Source organism: Podarcis tiliguerta (assembly GCF_965153285.1).
Source record: "Podarcis tiliguerta genome assembly, chromosome: 1".
Classification (NCBI taxonomy): domain Eukaryota; kingdom Metazoa; phylum Chordata; class Lepidosauria; order Squamata; family Lacertidae; genus Podarcis; species Podarcis tiliguerta.
Genome location: NC_139534.1, coordinates 52,237,803 through 52,251,643, shown reverse-complemented (window position 1 = coordinate 52,251,643; position 13,841 = coordinate 52,237,803). Strand labels below are relative to the sequence as shown.

Genomic DNA, 13,841 nt, shown 5'->3' with positions numbered 1-13,841 from the left:
CTTCAAAGGCTTTGATCTCTCGCTGCTGCAATCAACGTGGGCGGAGTTTCTTCGTGGTCGACTCTGGCTGCACGAACCACGTAGCCAAAGATAAGGATCTCTTTGTTCAGCTTGAGAAGCAAGAGAAAGAAATTAATCAAGCAGATGGGACTGTTCTCACGAGTGTGGCTAAGGGAACTGTGTTCTTAAAGAGCCTGAATGCAACAATTAAGAATGTCCTGTATGCGCCTGATATTCAGGACAATTTGTTGAGTGTTTCCCAGCTTGATCGTCAAGGGTTTAAGGTGGTGTTTGCTAAATCTCGCTGTGAAATTCGTCGAGATGGCAAGCTCATTCTATATGCAAAATGTGTTAATGGTTTGTACCAATTGCCTTTTGTTTCAGGTACAGGTACTGCAGAAGCAACTAAGAAGGAGTGTTGCAATTTATCTGTTGATAAGAATGAGAAGTTGCATGACCAATGTATTCATTTTTACCACCGTGTTTTTGCTCATTTGAATTTCCAGGCTGTGGCAAAAATGCCTGATATGGTTCAGGGTATGAAGTTGAAAGAATGTCCCTACCACATGAAATGCGTTTCTTGTGCGGAGAGTAAGGCAAGGCAAGCTCCCAAAGGTACAGAGTCTGGGAGAGAGGCCAAGAAACCATACAAAGTCATTCATGCAGACTTAGTGGGGCCTCTAGCGCTCTCTAGAGGCAATTCAAGGTTTTTCATGGTTTTGATAGACTCCTATTCAAGATATGTATGGGTCTATATGCTGCAGAAAAAGTCTGAAGCCTTTACCAAGTTTCGCCAGTTTTGTAAATGGCTCAGAAATGTACATAATGAGAACGTACGTTGTCTTTTCAGTGACAGGGGAGGTGAGTTTTGTTCAGAGGAGTTTGAGAGTTTTCTTTCTGAACAGGGCATTGAGCATAGGACGGCCACGCCCAGATCACCCTGGCAGAATGGTTTATGTGAGAGAGTAAACCAGACCTTGCAGCAAGGAATCAGGACACTGTTACACGATTCGGGGCTGCCCAATCCCTATTGGGCCGAAGCTCTTTCGTTTTTCTGTCACGTGTATAACAGGAGGTACCAGTCCGCAGTAAATTGCACCCCATATGAGATGCTTCACGGAAGGAAGCCATGTGTAAAGCATTTTAAAATTTTTGGATCAGAGGTTTGGGTGCACACCTCGCAGGGTGACAAACTGAGCAAGCGTGGAGAACGTGGTGTTTTCCTAGGATATGAGAAAGGGTCTTATCGTGTCCTGATCACAGACACGAAAACCATCAGGCTGACCAGGAGTATTGAGGACAATCCACAATGGGACAGAGTTGGCGTTTTTCAGTGCCATCCCATTTGTGATGATGGTGCAAAAGGGGCAAAGACAGTTAAGAGGGAGGCAAGTTCTGATGTAATTGATAATCCTGATGCTGATGTAAATTCGGATGGTGGCACAGATTATCAGAGCCCAAAAGCCTCAGGAGAGTCTGACGCAGATTCAGACTTAGCAGCTTCATATACTTTAGCTCCCCATTCTCTCAAAGAGGAGGAAGCACCAGAACAAGAGGATCAGAGAGTTTTGCGCAGATCCGAGAGAACAACCAAGGGTGTACCACCGAAAAGGTTTTCTGAAGAGTTCGCCAAGACTGCGGTCACGTGCAACTCTGGTGTGGTTTTTAAACCAGGCAGAAAGTGTGCTGAGAGTAATAGCACAAAACGCTTTATTTATTTCCTTACCTGACCAAAGTGGTTTATGTGTAATATGTTTAAAGGATGAGGATTGAAGAAGCAAGCGTGTGTTTGAATACTGAAAGTGGTTTGTTCAAATCTGCCTAAATGGATAATGTTAATTTGCATGTGAGAAAAGGAAACGTGTATGAAGATTTTTCTAGAAGCTGCTTATTCATTTGAGTGTTCACAATGTGTATTTTGTGTAAACTGCAGATTGAGGTTTATGTTTTAACTCCTTCCTAATAGACACAGAGTGGTTACAGTGATTGTTTAATGGTATTGTTAAAGTGTCTTAGATAAAGGGGGAGAGAGCTAACTGCAGATATGTTGACCAAGGTTGTAAGCAGAGAACAACTTTTTGGTGTGTGTAAATTGCAGTTATGTTAAAGATTCTTGGAATGGTCGGATGAAATAGGGGAGGATGAGGAGATTTCACCCCTCCCATACTCAAGAATCACCTCATCAGTCTCCTGACTCTGAGGAGAGGAGGAGGCGTGTTCTTATATCTGCATGTTCCAATCCAGCACTCAGTGTGAGATAGTGTGACTGTGTGTGAGATAGAGACTCAGAGAGAGAGAGTCAGCCAGCCAGCGAGTGAGTGAGTCAGCAAGTCAGTGTCTTAGGAAAAGACTGAGAATCTCCATTTGTATATAGTGTATATTACAGTAGCTGTTAGAGAATAAAAGAAGATATTCTTCAGCACTGTCGTCTGAGTATTTATGCTCTGCTGTAATCTGCTGCACAACGACTGTTTTCTTGGTGAAGTGATTTGCGGTGCTCACAGCTCTGAGTTGTGAGTCCACGGCACTTGGACCTGTTCTACAGAGGAAGGTGGTCTCTGGAAGTGCCATCCAGCTCGCCTGGCCCAGTCGGGGCAAAGGTGGACGAGTCCAGTTGGTGACACTGGCTCAAGGGCGATGCTGACACATAGTGGAGTCGATTGGTGACTTGTGAGAGCGAAGCTATTCCATTCGGCATAGGGCTGTTTTTTTCTCTGCCTGAGGGGTTGCATTCACTACTGCATTGCCCCCTCTTCCTTCTGCCCATCCCTCCTTGTTGTCATGACATGTTTCTTGGCAGCCAGCCTCTCCCCACTCAGCAGCTGCCTAGCTCCACCCAGGGTCCATTTTGCACCTACTTCTTCTTATCAGTGTCTTCGGTGTGTTTGTATCAGGCACACGTGGCGACAAGTTCCTCCCGACTTGCCACCAATATATGGGATTTAATTCATGTGCATCATGCTGCTAGAACTCAGGGATATGGGATTCATCGTCATCCTCAGTCTGAAACTCATCATGAGACTCGCTATCTGTGTCTTCTGCAGGGGACATATTTCCTGCTCTGTAGCGTTTATTCCTTTGGTTGGGGAACGCATGCCTGATGGTGCGCACCTCATAGATGGGTTCAGAATCGGAGTCATCATGGTAGCCGAACTGAGGTGCGGACCTGTATCTGTTGGGCTCACCATGATGCCCTCCAGCTTCTCTAATGGATGCTCTCTCAGTGGGCACACCTGCAAGAAAGGGCGAGACAGGTTAGACCAGAGGTTTTCAACCTTTTTGAGTCCACGGCTCTCTTAACCAACTTCACTGAGTGTTCCCCAGCCTCCTCTCCTCTCCTGTCCTCTGGGCAGCTGCTGCTGCTGTCCCTGGTCTCTGAGCTGTCCCCCGTCCCAAAGAGAGGGGCCTCCCAGAGGCACCATTTGCCTGCGGAGCCAATACCCAGGGCCACTGGCAGACTAAGGGGAGAGGGGGGCGGTCCACTCTGGCTGCCATCCAGGGGGGTGACATCGCAGCCGGCGCCCCCTGGGGTGCTCGCCACTTGCCACGCACCCCTGGGACGTGCACCACTCACACACAAACCCTGGGACGTCCACCCCATGCCATGCACCCCCCCCGATGAGCGCCATGTCCCCCACGGGTGGCACGCCACACCCCCTGGGACACGCATCACACCCCCTGGGATGCACACCAGCCACGCCCCCAGATGTACACCGCTCCCGGTGCCAGAGCAGGTAGTTTCGCCACTGCCCAGGGCTGCTGCAATAAACAGCTGTGGAAGCCTTTGGCAGGCAGAGATGCGAGAGAGCATCGAGGAGGAAGGGAAGAAAAGAAGGACAAAGGCCAGTGTTGCCTGTGGCACCCCTGACCATCATCCAAGACACCCCAGAGTGCCACAGCACACTGGTTGAAAACCACTGGGTTAGATATATCAGTGCCAAACAAGGTCAGTGGGACTGGACACCACATCCATGAAACTGCAACACTCTCTTGTCTGTGTCTCTCTGCATAGCTTAAATCTGCTTTCCATAACATGGTGGCTGTGAGCACTGGTGCACCCACAGATACATCTGCCCCACACGGGACCTGGGGCTTTCTTAAAAAGTCCCGTTCTCTACTTCTGAACCTTACCATTAACAAGAACAGATTTAAGCTCTCCATCCTCTTCAACTTCTACTCGCTCCTGTCCATCCTCAACAATCCTGGGGAGGAGAGAAATGCTGAATAAGTTACTCTGCCAGCAGAGGAGAAAGCCAAACTCCTTCTGGGTTAATCAAATCCAATTGGCCTCCCAAAACCAGGGATGAGAAATGGGTACCCTCCAGATGATGCTGAACTGCAACTCCCACCACCAGCAACAACCATTGGCCATGTTGGCTGGGGCTGATGAGGATGGAGTCTAACAACATCTGGAGGATCACTGATTCTCCATCTCTGCCCTATAAGCTGACAACTGGTTGTAGGAAGAAGTGAACCTAGGTGGGAGAGTCAGCTGCTTTCACATCTAAGAAAGGTTTGTGTGACTAAAAACCTGGCTACATATGTGATGTTACTTTTCCCAGATGCGGCATAGAAGTAAAATGTCAATACTGTAAATACTGTTATCATTTATAAGTGTAATTTATAAGTTTATGCTATATTTTATGTACCTTTTAAATTATTATTCTTTTATATTAAAATTAATTTCAATGTATGTAACACTGCTCTAAAATAAAAAGTTTTGAATTTATGGTTAAATGCGTTGTACAAGAATTATGTATTAAAATGAAACAGGTACATTGCTTTTTTGTGTGTGTTTGTATGTCATACACCCCCCATAAACATCCTGTCTTCAAGAACAGAAATCAAATCTAAACCTGGGAAGTTAATTAATATTCATATCATTACCTCTCAGAAGTTGTTAAATATATATCTCACTCCAAAAACAAGCAGTTGCATAGTATTTTTTTAAAAAAACAACAACAACGCACATAATTAATATGGTAATGATGGTCAAAAGGAAGAATTACAACAGTGAAATGTCAGATTTGAATTCTGCACTCTCCTAATTCACAGGCTGTGTTTATACAGCCCATAAGTCTGTAACGAATGCTGGCTCCAGGTTCTGGTGACCCCTTGGGCAAGGGGCCCTCAGTGAGCCCCTCTCCTCACCAAGGCACCGTTGCCCACTTACTTCTCCTCTCTGGACCCACCCTGATCATTTGTCCACAGCAGAGTTTCCGAAACTTGGCTCTCCAGTTGTTTTTTAACTACAACTCCCATCATCTCTAGCTAGCAGGAACAGTGGTGGGAATTGTAGTCTAAAAACAGCTGGAGACCCAAGTATGGGAAACCATGGTCAAGAGGAAGCTGCTGTTCCATCTCCTTGCTCCTGTCACAGCATACTTGTAGAGGGGCTAGTGAACAGGCCGCAATAGCGAGGAAGACGAGCAGGCCTCAGTGGCTCCAGAGACTGGACAATGGGCCCCCAGAAGGGATGTGGGCCTTGGCGGTAGCCCAATGATATCTACCCTGACACCTGCCCTTGCTATGGCTTGCCCCTTCCCCTCCTCCTGCCACAACCCACAATAGATCTTCTTGTTCTCTTCCCTGAGTGCCAATGCTTGCCAGCGTTTTATTTGTCCTATTCAAGAACCTTCAAGAACAGACTGACACATGGATACCTGTCAAGTTGCTGTTCAAGGCACAGGAACAGTTCTAGTGAGGAAACTGGTCACCCTAAGGAAACCATGTGACTTAGTGAGTGAAAGCTGCAATGGTTCAGTCATGGCTGTCCACTGGCCCACCCTCACCTTTTGGTTGTGATCTGTTTGCCGTTGACGAAATTCGTTGATGAAGAGTAGAAGCAGAACCCATTTCCTCCACCAGCACATGCACCAAATGGCATTGCATCTCCTGAAAATCAAGAGGGCAACATCAGGCCTCAAGTACTTGAGATGAGAGCCAAGAGATACACAGGTAGGAACACAGTAGATACTTCAGTGGACCTTCAGCTCTCCTGGGCCTGGCTTTTGGAGTAGTTTTCCCATCAGGCAGTTTGAGATGGCTTGGGAAACATCCAAGAGAGGAAGAGTCATAGAAAGGGTGAACCTTCCATCCTGGTAACTGCTGCATAGGGACAAGACCCACTGGTGTTGCTGAGGCCACTAGGCCAAGTGTATGTTCATTTCCTTGAATAAAGAGTCAACTTCACTGAGAACAGATATCTGATTATTTTATTGATGACCTGCCTCTGTCTCCAGCCTTGACAGCTGGTTACTTGGAGTGAGATTTTTATTTTGCCTGGTTCTACCATGTGTGTCTTGTCTCTCTCTCTTGAGTCACCTGAAACTATTTCTCCAGAAACACCTCTTAGATAGCACTCCTTCTTTCCTTGTGGCAGGTTGTAGGCCAGAGAGATTATGTGAGTTGACGGGCAGGGAGTTAGACCAACTGATTTTTAGGTACCTTCCAGGCCTCTGAGAGGAATCACCACTTACCAAAGAAAGGGTCCCGCCCTCCAAAGAAGTCCCTGAAGACATCATGGGCACTGCGGAAGTGGAACATATAATCAGGGCTCATGTTGGTCCTAGATGATGCCCCAGGTCTACCTGAAAAAGTTAAAAGGAAAGATATGTCAAAGCCAGGTATTCTGGATATTTGATGAGGTGATGGGATGTGGGACACAGGACCTGGAAGTTGTCAAAATAGAAATTCCTTTCCCCATAGCTAGGTGTCCTGGAACCAGATTGCAAAAGCCCAGAAGGATGAAGATTGTTATAGGGCATTGCTGTATGCAGCCCCCTTTGAACCACAGCAGATGAGCTCGCCATGAGCAAGTACAGTCAGGACAGTATAACTGAATGTTGGGGTGGCGAACTTGTGTCCCTTCAGAAGTTGCTGAACTACAACTCCCCTAATCCCAGACCAGTTTCTTTAATTTGCGGCCATTGGCCCATATCGAAAACAATACATCAAAATTTATCCATAAACAATACAATTTAAACAGTTCCAAGTTAAAACACCCATATAAAACCAATTTTACTTCAGTTAAGTAAACACTGTACACAATAAGTTCCCTCTATGTAAACCGCAATTCAAATCCATCAGATTTTGGGGGTATGCGTCTTAGTTCTGGCACTTATTGATGGTTCTTAAGTTTAGCTAAGCTGTCAGAGTCATACAGTGATCCATTTCTCCTCTTTTGAAATAAAACATTAATCAGGTATCTAGCGACAGCAAGGGATCTACTTCTGTCTTCGTCGTTTAATAAGTATATTATTTGGGCTTCCTGCTATGGACAATGGTAACTGGAGTCTAACCAAGGGCTACAGGTTACCCACCCCTGATTTATAGAAACACAAAGTAAGGGTGCAATCCAGCCAATGCTAATTTCAATGGGAGAGAATGAATCACATGCTTTGTTCTCCTACTGAAACCAATAGGATTCCAAAATTGTGCCCCGGGTATGTAAGCACTGGGCTTCTGAATAGACCCAATGCTCTGGGTGGAACCAGAGACAAATATATTCAAAGCTGAATCCAGTACTACACTGTACAGATTTGCTCATGGTCATCTAAATTCCAATTCAGAAACTAAAGGAACAGAACTTACACTGACATTATTTGACATTTGTCCCCAGTACTAAAATGGCAAATGTTTGGGTAAAAATGCCTTATCTATTCTTTACACATTGTACATTCTGGATATCACTATGTTACTCCTGGGGCCAAATATAAGTGGTAGCTTTTAATTGCCCTGTGACTGACCAATGTCCACCCCAAATGAGACTGCGTAGAGATCTTTCACCCTCACCCTGCAGCAAGTTCTTACCACAGTGATATCTTAATTTTCTCTTTACAAGAATACCAGGTGTAATCTACATGTTGAGTGAAGTTGTGTGACCATTTCCTCCATTTTTTTCTTCCTTAACCCAAAGCAATCTGGGACGAACAGCACTTGGAGAGAGAGAGAGGCTACTTTGCCCTTTCCTCTTCTGTTATTTACCAGCTCAAAATCACACACACACATAATACAGACTTCTTTTTGCCATGAGGAAAAAGGCACAAGAACCTTACAGCAATCTCTCCTCAGACGCAATCTATCCCAGGTTGCTTTAAAGTGAGTAAATAAATTTATACCATTTTTATCCCACTCTTCTTCCCAAAGGTGCCCAGGGCAGCAAACAACATTAAAAACAATAGTGTTTTTTTAAAAAAATAAAACCAAAACATTCCCACAGCTAACTTTCACGGTTACCAACACACAATATCTTTTACAAAGGAAAGAACCATGGAACTAGGTTAAATATGTTGCTTGAGTCATCTTATCTTCTGTGATGGAGAAGATTTTTCCTGGACTGCCTGTCACTTACCTCTTCCCAGTAGCCCATCCTTACCCCAGCGGTCATAGATGTCACGTTTGTTCTCTGAAAGGGAGAAAGAATAAGAAGTCAAGCAACCCACAATCTGATCTCAGAGACAGTGGTTTCTAACAGCAGTCTGGCATGCCATGCCGGATCTTGAATAACTGGTGCATCACCTGGAAGCGGAAACCACTGTAGGCGCATCTAGGCTGTCAGCATTTCACAGGAGGGATTAAAGCACATACAAGAACTTTAGGTTTGTGTGATTAAAAAAGATGAAAGGGCTCCATCGCTCTACCAGCACAACAAATCCACTTGAGGAAAACCTGGACCTTTTGCAGTTAGGAAAGTGATGAGGAATTGTATTGAAAAGCATGAGATGAACAAAGGATGAATAGACAGGTGTATCAAATGATGAATGGGCAGAATTGTCATATAACTGTCCCATAAACAAATTGGAACAAATGCTCAATAAAGACCAGACATAGTCTAACCACTGTGTAAGCTTTGTGCAAGCAAATCTGGATGGATGCTCAATAAATAGTCCATTTGGAGGAGCCCTGCTTCTGCCAGTGTTCTTCCCACGATAGCATATAGTTTGAAACTTGAAAATGCATCTTTGCCACAAAATAGCCAGGACAAATTAACCATGGCAAAATTGATTATGCCACTAGGTAATGGTATATTGTACAGTGTCGCCAGGTTATAGAGAGTGTGATAACCAACCACCACCTGAGCCCAGAGGATTTTAGCATCAACTCTGAGGATATTCAATGCAGCAATCGGGGCCTTGGTGAATTATTGACACTTTAAGGTACGGGTGGTCAATACCAGCTTCCCTGAAATGAACAAGAGATACTAGCAGAGTCAGATTAAATGGTGGAATTAGTTACAATCAACCTTTTACTGCAGAGAAGACATTTTCAGCCAGCAGTGTGTCACGTCTCTAAGAGAGGCCAACAAAGAAGGGGGGCACACTGCTCACATACAATTTCTGAAAGCTCTGAAGGCCACTTCACATACACACCCTTCACAGGTAAGGGGGAAACAACGGCCACCACAACATGGGGGAGCCCAATGCATGAAATCACACTAAGTCCTTTGGGGGGGGGTGCCTGTGCATTGTATAAGGTAGCATTAAGGACCTACATGAATGTGCCAAGCATAATGAGTGAGGAAAGGCCTATAGTTATTGGGGTCTGCCTGTCTGTGTTAGCATTCTGCATGTAACAGGTGCCAGAATATACTGCAAACCTTTGGTACGGTGTGCACATCTTTTGAGCCTTTTTGTGTCCTTTTCTTCCAGGTCTCTCCTTTAAATGATGCACTGAGGGCTCATCTACACTTACCTTTCCTCTGGTCTTTCCAGGCACGGTCCATGCTTTAAAGCTCCGTGTCTGAGCAACCTCTCCCCCCCTTTTTTGTTGTTGTTGCTCTGAATCCACTCTTTAAAGCTCCATCAGAGCAAACAGCAATCTGCTTAAAACCCGAATTGACGTTTGCTCCAACTGAGTGCTAAAGAGCAGGTTTTTGTGAGGAAAGCTCTGGGGCCAAAAAGCCCCCACAAATTGCTACACTTAGTCCCCAGTAGCTGCAGCAGTGTGCCAAGTGGTTTTGCTTTCCCGTTTTGGCATCCAAGTCATCAAATGAATTTGCTTGGATTTCTTGTTTTAAGCAAAATCCCAATCTTTGCTCTACCACGTACTTGCATAGGAAACATGCAACTGGTAAAGCTCGGATCAGGAGGAGGAGAAGTGCTGCACAAGAGGCAGTGATGAGAGAGGGTTGGTGAGAGGTTGAATACTTACTGTCTGAAAGTACTTGATAGGCTTCTGAAATCTCCTTGAATCTCTGTTCTGCAAATTGCTTGTTTTCTGTGTTTTTATCTGGGTGCCACTTTAGAGCTTTCTTCCTGTATCTTTATGGTCCCCCAGAAAACACAATGGATGATAAAAGTCAGTATCCCTGTGACCATTTCTACAACTACAGATTTGTGTATGCTTAGCCATATTTTCCTGACACCAGGGCAAGGAAGGGAGCAGACTCCTGTCCCTAGTCTCCATTTCTTGCAGAAGCAAAAAAGACTTTGACTTTCCTTCAGCAAAGTTCTCATTACGTCATGCCATGCACTACGGCCATCCAAACCATACCGGTCTGTATCAGTTTATGTGAGGGAGTCTTCTATGAAACTCCCGTATAGATGGCACCACACACCAGGGCGAATTGCCCACATGACATCACAATCTTCTCAGAATTGTTGTGGGGAAAGAGACACCTTTTTGCACCTATGCTAAGACTTCCTACAGGTATTCAAATTCTGATGTGTCAAGAAATGACCAAAAAAGTCAGCTATCCCTTTCCAACGTCACCACAGATTCTGTGGGACAATCAGCTGAAAGAGTTCAACTCTCAGGAACTCTAGACATGGATCTTGGTAGCTGTCAGAACTTAATTGCCCCCCAATGGAAAACCTTAAGGGTCTTGTGTTAGCTGGGGGGGGGGGGGCCCTCATAAATTACATGTTGGCAAATGCTTGGAGGATCCTGAAAAATTATATGCTGTTTGTTTGACGGAGTTTTATTATATATACAACAAATACAGACACACTAAAAAACACAAAAACTTGCCCTCAGCAAGCCTCTCATACAAGAGGAGTCAGGGAACCAGCCTGATTATCAGACAGTGAGGCAACCTAATAATATAACGGTCCAGCCGTAGATTCTGTAGTACAAGGGTAGCAAGATATGAACATTCAGTGGTATTATTCTTTCTTGTGGTAATATATTAAGAAGCATGGTTTCCAAATGCATGTTTGGGCTAAGGAATTCAGTAGAGTGAAGCAGCTGGTTCATGTAGAAAATGCTGGCTGGGATGGGATGAAGAGTGGTGACAAGGTTTTGGAGGACTGAGGTGTGCCAGGAACTGAACCCTGGCATAAGGTTTGAGCCCTGACATTGGAATAGGTTCTGAGTCTAAACCCTAGTGAGCCTTGTATCAAATTTTCATGGTGAGAGATAGAAGCAGGGTATTTAATTAGGCTATTGCCTAATTAAAGGAATTATCAGCCTATTCAGGTGAGGTATGTGAACATTGCAGTAGGCATCCTTTTATAAAAGGCCCATTATCATCTGTGTAAGAGAATCCCAGAACAATGGAATCTGGTCATGCAGTCCAACCTCCTGCTCAGTAAAGGATTTGCAATGCAGGAAGGCGAATCTTTCTTTCATGGAGGTTGAAATTTACAGTGTGTTGTTGTTTTTTAAGTTGTGTTTTTTTAAAAAATCTATTTTGGGGGGGGGCAGACTGCTGCTTGATTTAGCAGGGCATCATTTTCATTGATCATTTTTGTTGCTGCTGCTGTTGATTTGATCTAGCTGATTAATCAGTTAAATGTTGCAACCTCCCCTAGACTATGCCTAAACAGATGCCTGATCTCTAGAATAAAAAAATAACTGGCACCTATTGTGCTAGAGCCCAACCATCTCTTCCTTCCTTGACACCAAAAGTATAGCAAGAGATGAAAGGTAATTTAATAACTACCCTCCAGACCCCATATTGGCTAAGAGCCTGAGAGGGCAACATCTCTCTTAAGAACATGGAAGATGGTAATGGGGTAGACATGGGGAAGAGGCACTTACGCTTTTTTAATGTCATCCAAGGAAGCATTCCGGGGCAGACCCAGAGCTTCATAGTACTCGACCATGGTGGATTGATGTTTCCGGCAGAACCAGTGAGCAGGATGTAAACACAGAAAAAGCAGCCAGGTGTTGATTATTGTCTCTGGGTGTCAACCAATGTCTTTGGGTTCTCAACTGAGGTTAGAGGTGGTCATGGCCATCCACCAGGCTGGGTAACCCCATGTGGAGTAGCAAAAGGCAGTGGTGTGGACAGTTGACCCTATGGCACATGGAAGAGAACTTATACCAGTGGGATGTACATTAGCATCTCCCAAATCACACAGAAAAGGCAGTTGTGGAGGAAGGAGAGCTACGTACGTTTATACATTTTTGTCATTTTCCTTGACTCATATAAAGCCATACTGCCTTTATATAAGCTGAAGATAGTAGCAAAACTACAAGCTTTAGAGTTTTTAGCTGTTCAACTCTAGTTTGTCTCTTCCCCCCACCTTAGTTTGTGTTATCTTGGTAGCCTTACCTCCATAGACTTAAATGTGTAGTAAAATGCCAGTAGCTATGCAGGGAAGGGCCACAGCTCAGTGGTACAGCCTGTGCTTTTCACGTGGAAAGTTCAATCCTAGGCATCTCCAAGTAGGCCTGAGAATGTCTGCTTTCTGAAACCCTGCTGTGTTGCTGTCAGTCAGTGTACACAAGAGGAAGCTAGATGGACTATTGGTCTGGCTCAGTAAAAGGCAGTTTCCTATGTTCCCAGAGGTTTTGCTCCTGTGTGAAAACTGGTTGATTTATTCGCCTTAGTGTAACTATCACCCGTTTCAGAAAATTTCATTGCCGTGAACTGTAAGTGGCTGACACTGTGAAAAGTTTAACCTGGAGCAGGGAAGGGAGAACCTGGAGCCCTTTAGATGCTGGACTCCAGGGCTATCAGCTGTCATCAGCATGGTCAAACAGTTAGGGATGATGGGAGTTGAAGGCATACAATATCTGAAGTGCCACACAGGTTCTCCACCTCAGTTCTAGAATTTAGAGATGTGTGGTTCTAACCGGTACGACTCACTATGTAAGCTGAAACAGAGAAAAAACTGCCAGGCAGCATCAGAACCTCATAGCCCCATGTGATTTGTCTTTGCCAAGGAACAGTATCAAGGGCCCCAGAAGAATGGAAAGACCTCTGCTCTTGGCAAATGTAAAAGAACATTCTTTGTTTAAGGACAGCGTCACCGCTCCACTACCAGTTTCCTTCTTCTCACAGTGACCTACCCGCTGTAAATCCCCACCCCATTCGCAACCTGACTAGGCCTACCTTATTGTGAAAGGATGAACTGTCCTGGCTGCATGGTGGGCACAGTTCTAAGGTCCTGCAGGTGTCCGTTCACACCTGCACAGGCCCAGTTGCTGCCAGATAGGAAGGGACAGGGAAAGGAACTCTGCAAGCGCCTAGCATCCAATTCCGTTGCTGATTAACAGCAGCAGCCAATGGGATGCTCCAGCCAATTATGATGTCATCTCTTTGTATTTTTCACTTGGGAGATTATAAAATTAACCACACATGAGACGGAGGAGGAAGAAAGAGAAGGGTGCCCTTGGCCCATGTTGCTGATCTTGCATAATTATGATATCTATAATTATGAACTATTATATCCATAATTCTTATTCCCCCCCCCCCACTCATGCCTGAAAGGCACTGGCAGGCAACAGAAGTACTTCCAAGATGATGCTAGTCATGAGGACCGAAGCAAAGCTTCCTAGAGTGGATGCTACTCCCTAGCCAATTTCTCCAGGAAACATCTGCACAATCCACCTGCTACGTGTCATCATGAATTTCAACACTGCCACCCCATTGTCACCCTCCATTAGGGTTG

At 45.0% G+C, this 13,841-nt stretch overlaps 1 protein-coding gene across 1 annotated transcript; it reads right to left on the bottom strand.

Moving 5' to 3' along the window:
* Positions 1 to 2,652: 2,652 nt before the first annotated feature.
* Positions 2,653 to 13,444, bottom strand: LOC310673919 (dnaJ homolog subfamily B member 6-like). Its single transcript, XM_083432741.1, has 8 exons — positions 13,283 to 13,444; positions 11,983 to 12,241; positions 10,153 to 10,262; positions 8,354 to 8,407; positions 6,480 to 6,590; positions 5,793 to 5,895; positions 4,132 to 4,202; positions 2,653 to 3,233 (listed from the first exon to the last, which is right to left on the bottom strand). Exons 2-8 carry the CDS (start codon positions 12,045 to 12,047, stop codon positions 2,965 to 2,967), a joined length of 783 nt encoding a protein of 260 aa, XP_083288867.1. The 5' UTR covers positions 12,048 to 12,241; positions 13,283 to 13,444; the 3' UTR covers positions 2,653 to 2,964.
* Positions 13,445 to 13,841: the final 397 nt, after the last annotated feature.

What these genes read in the sequence shown, in the direction of transcription:
- LOC310673919 (XM_083432741.1), bottom strand. Translation starts at nt 12,047, where the DNA reads ATGGTCGAGTACTATGAAGCTCTGGGTCTGCCCCGGAATGCTTCCTTG. An exon ending in CTATCAAGTACTTTCAGACA is followed by an intron (nt 8,408 to 10,152) that starts GTAAGTATTCAA and finishes TCTCCCTTTCAG; the next exon opens with AGAACAAACGTGACATCTAT. An exon ending in TAAATCTGTTCTTGTTAATG is followed by an intron (nt 3,234 to 4,131) that starts GTAAGGTTCAGA and finishes CCTTTCTTGCAG; the next exon opens with GTGTGCCCACTGAGAGAGCA.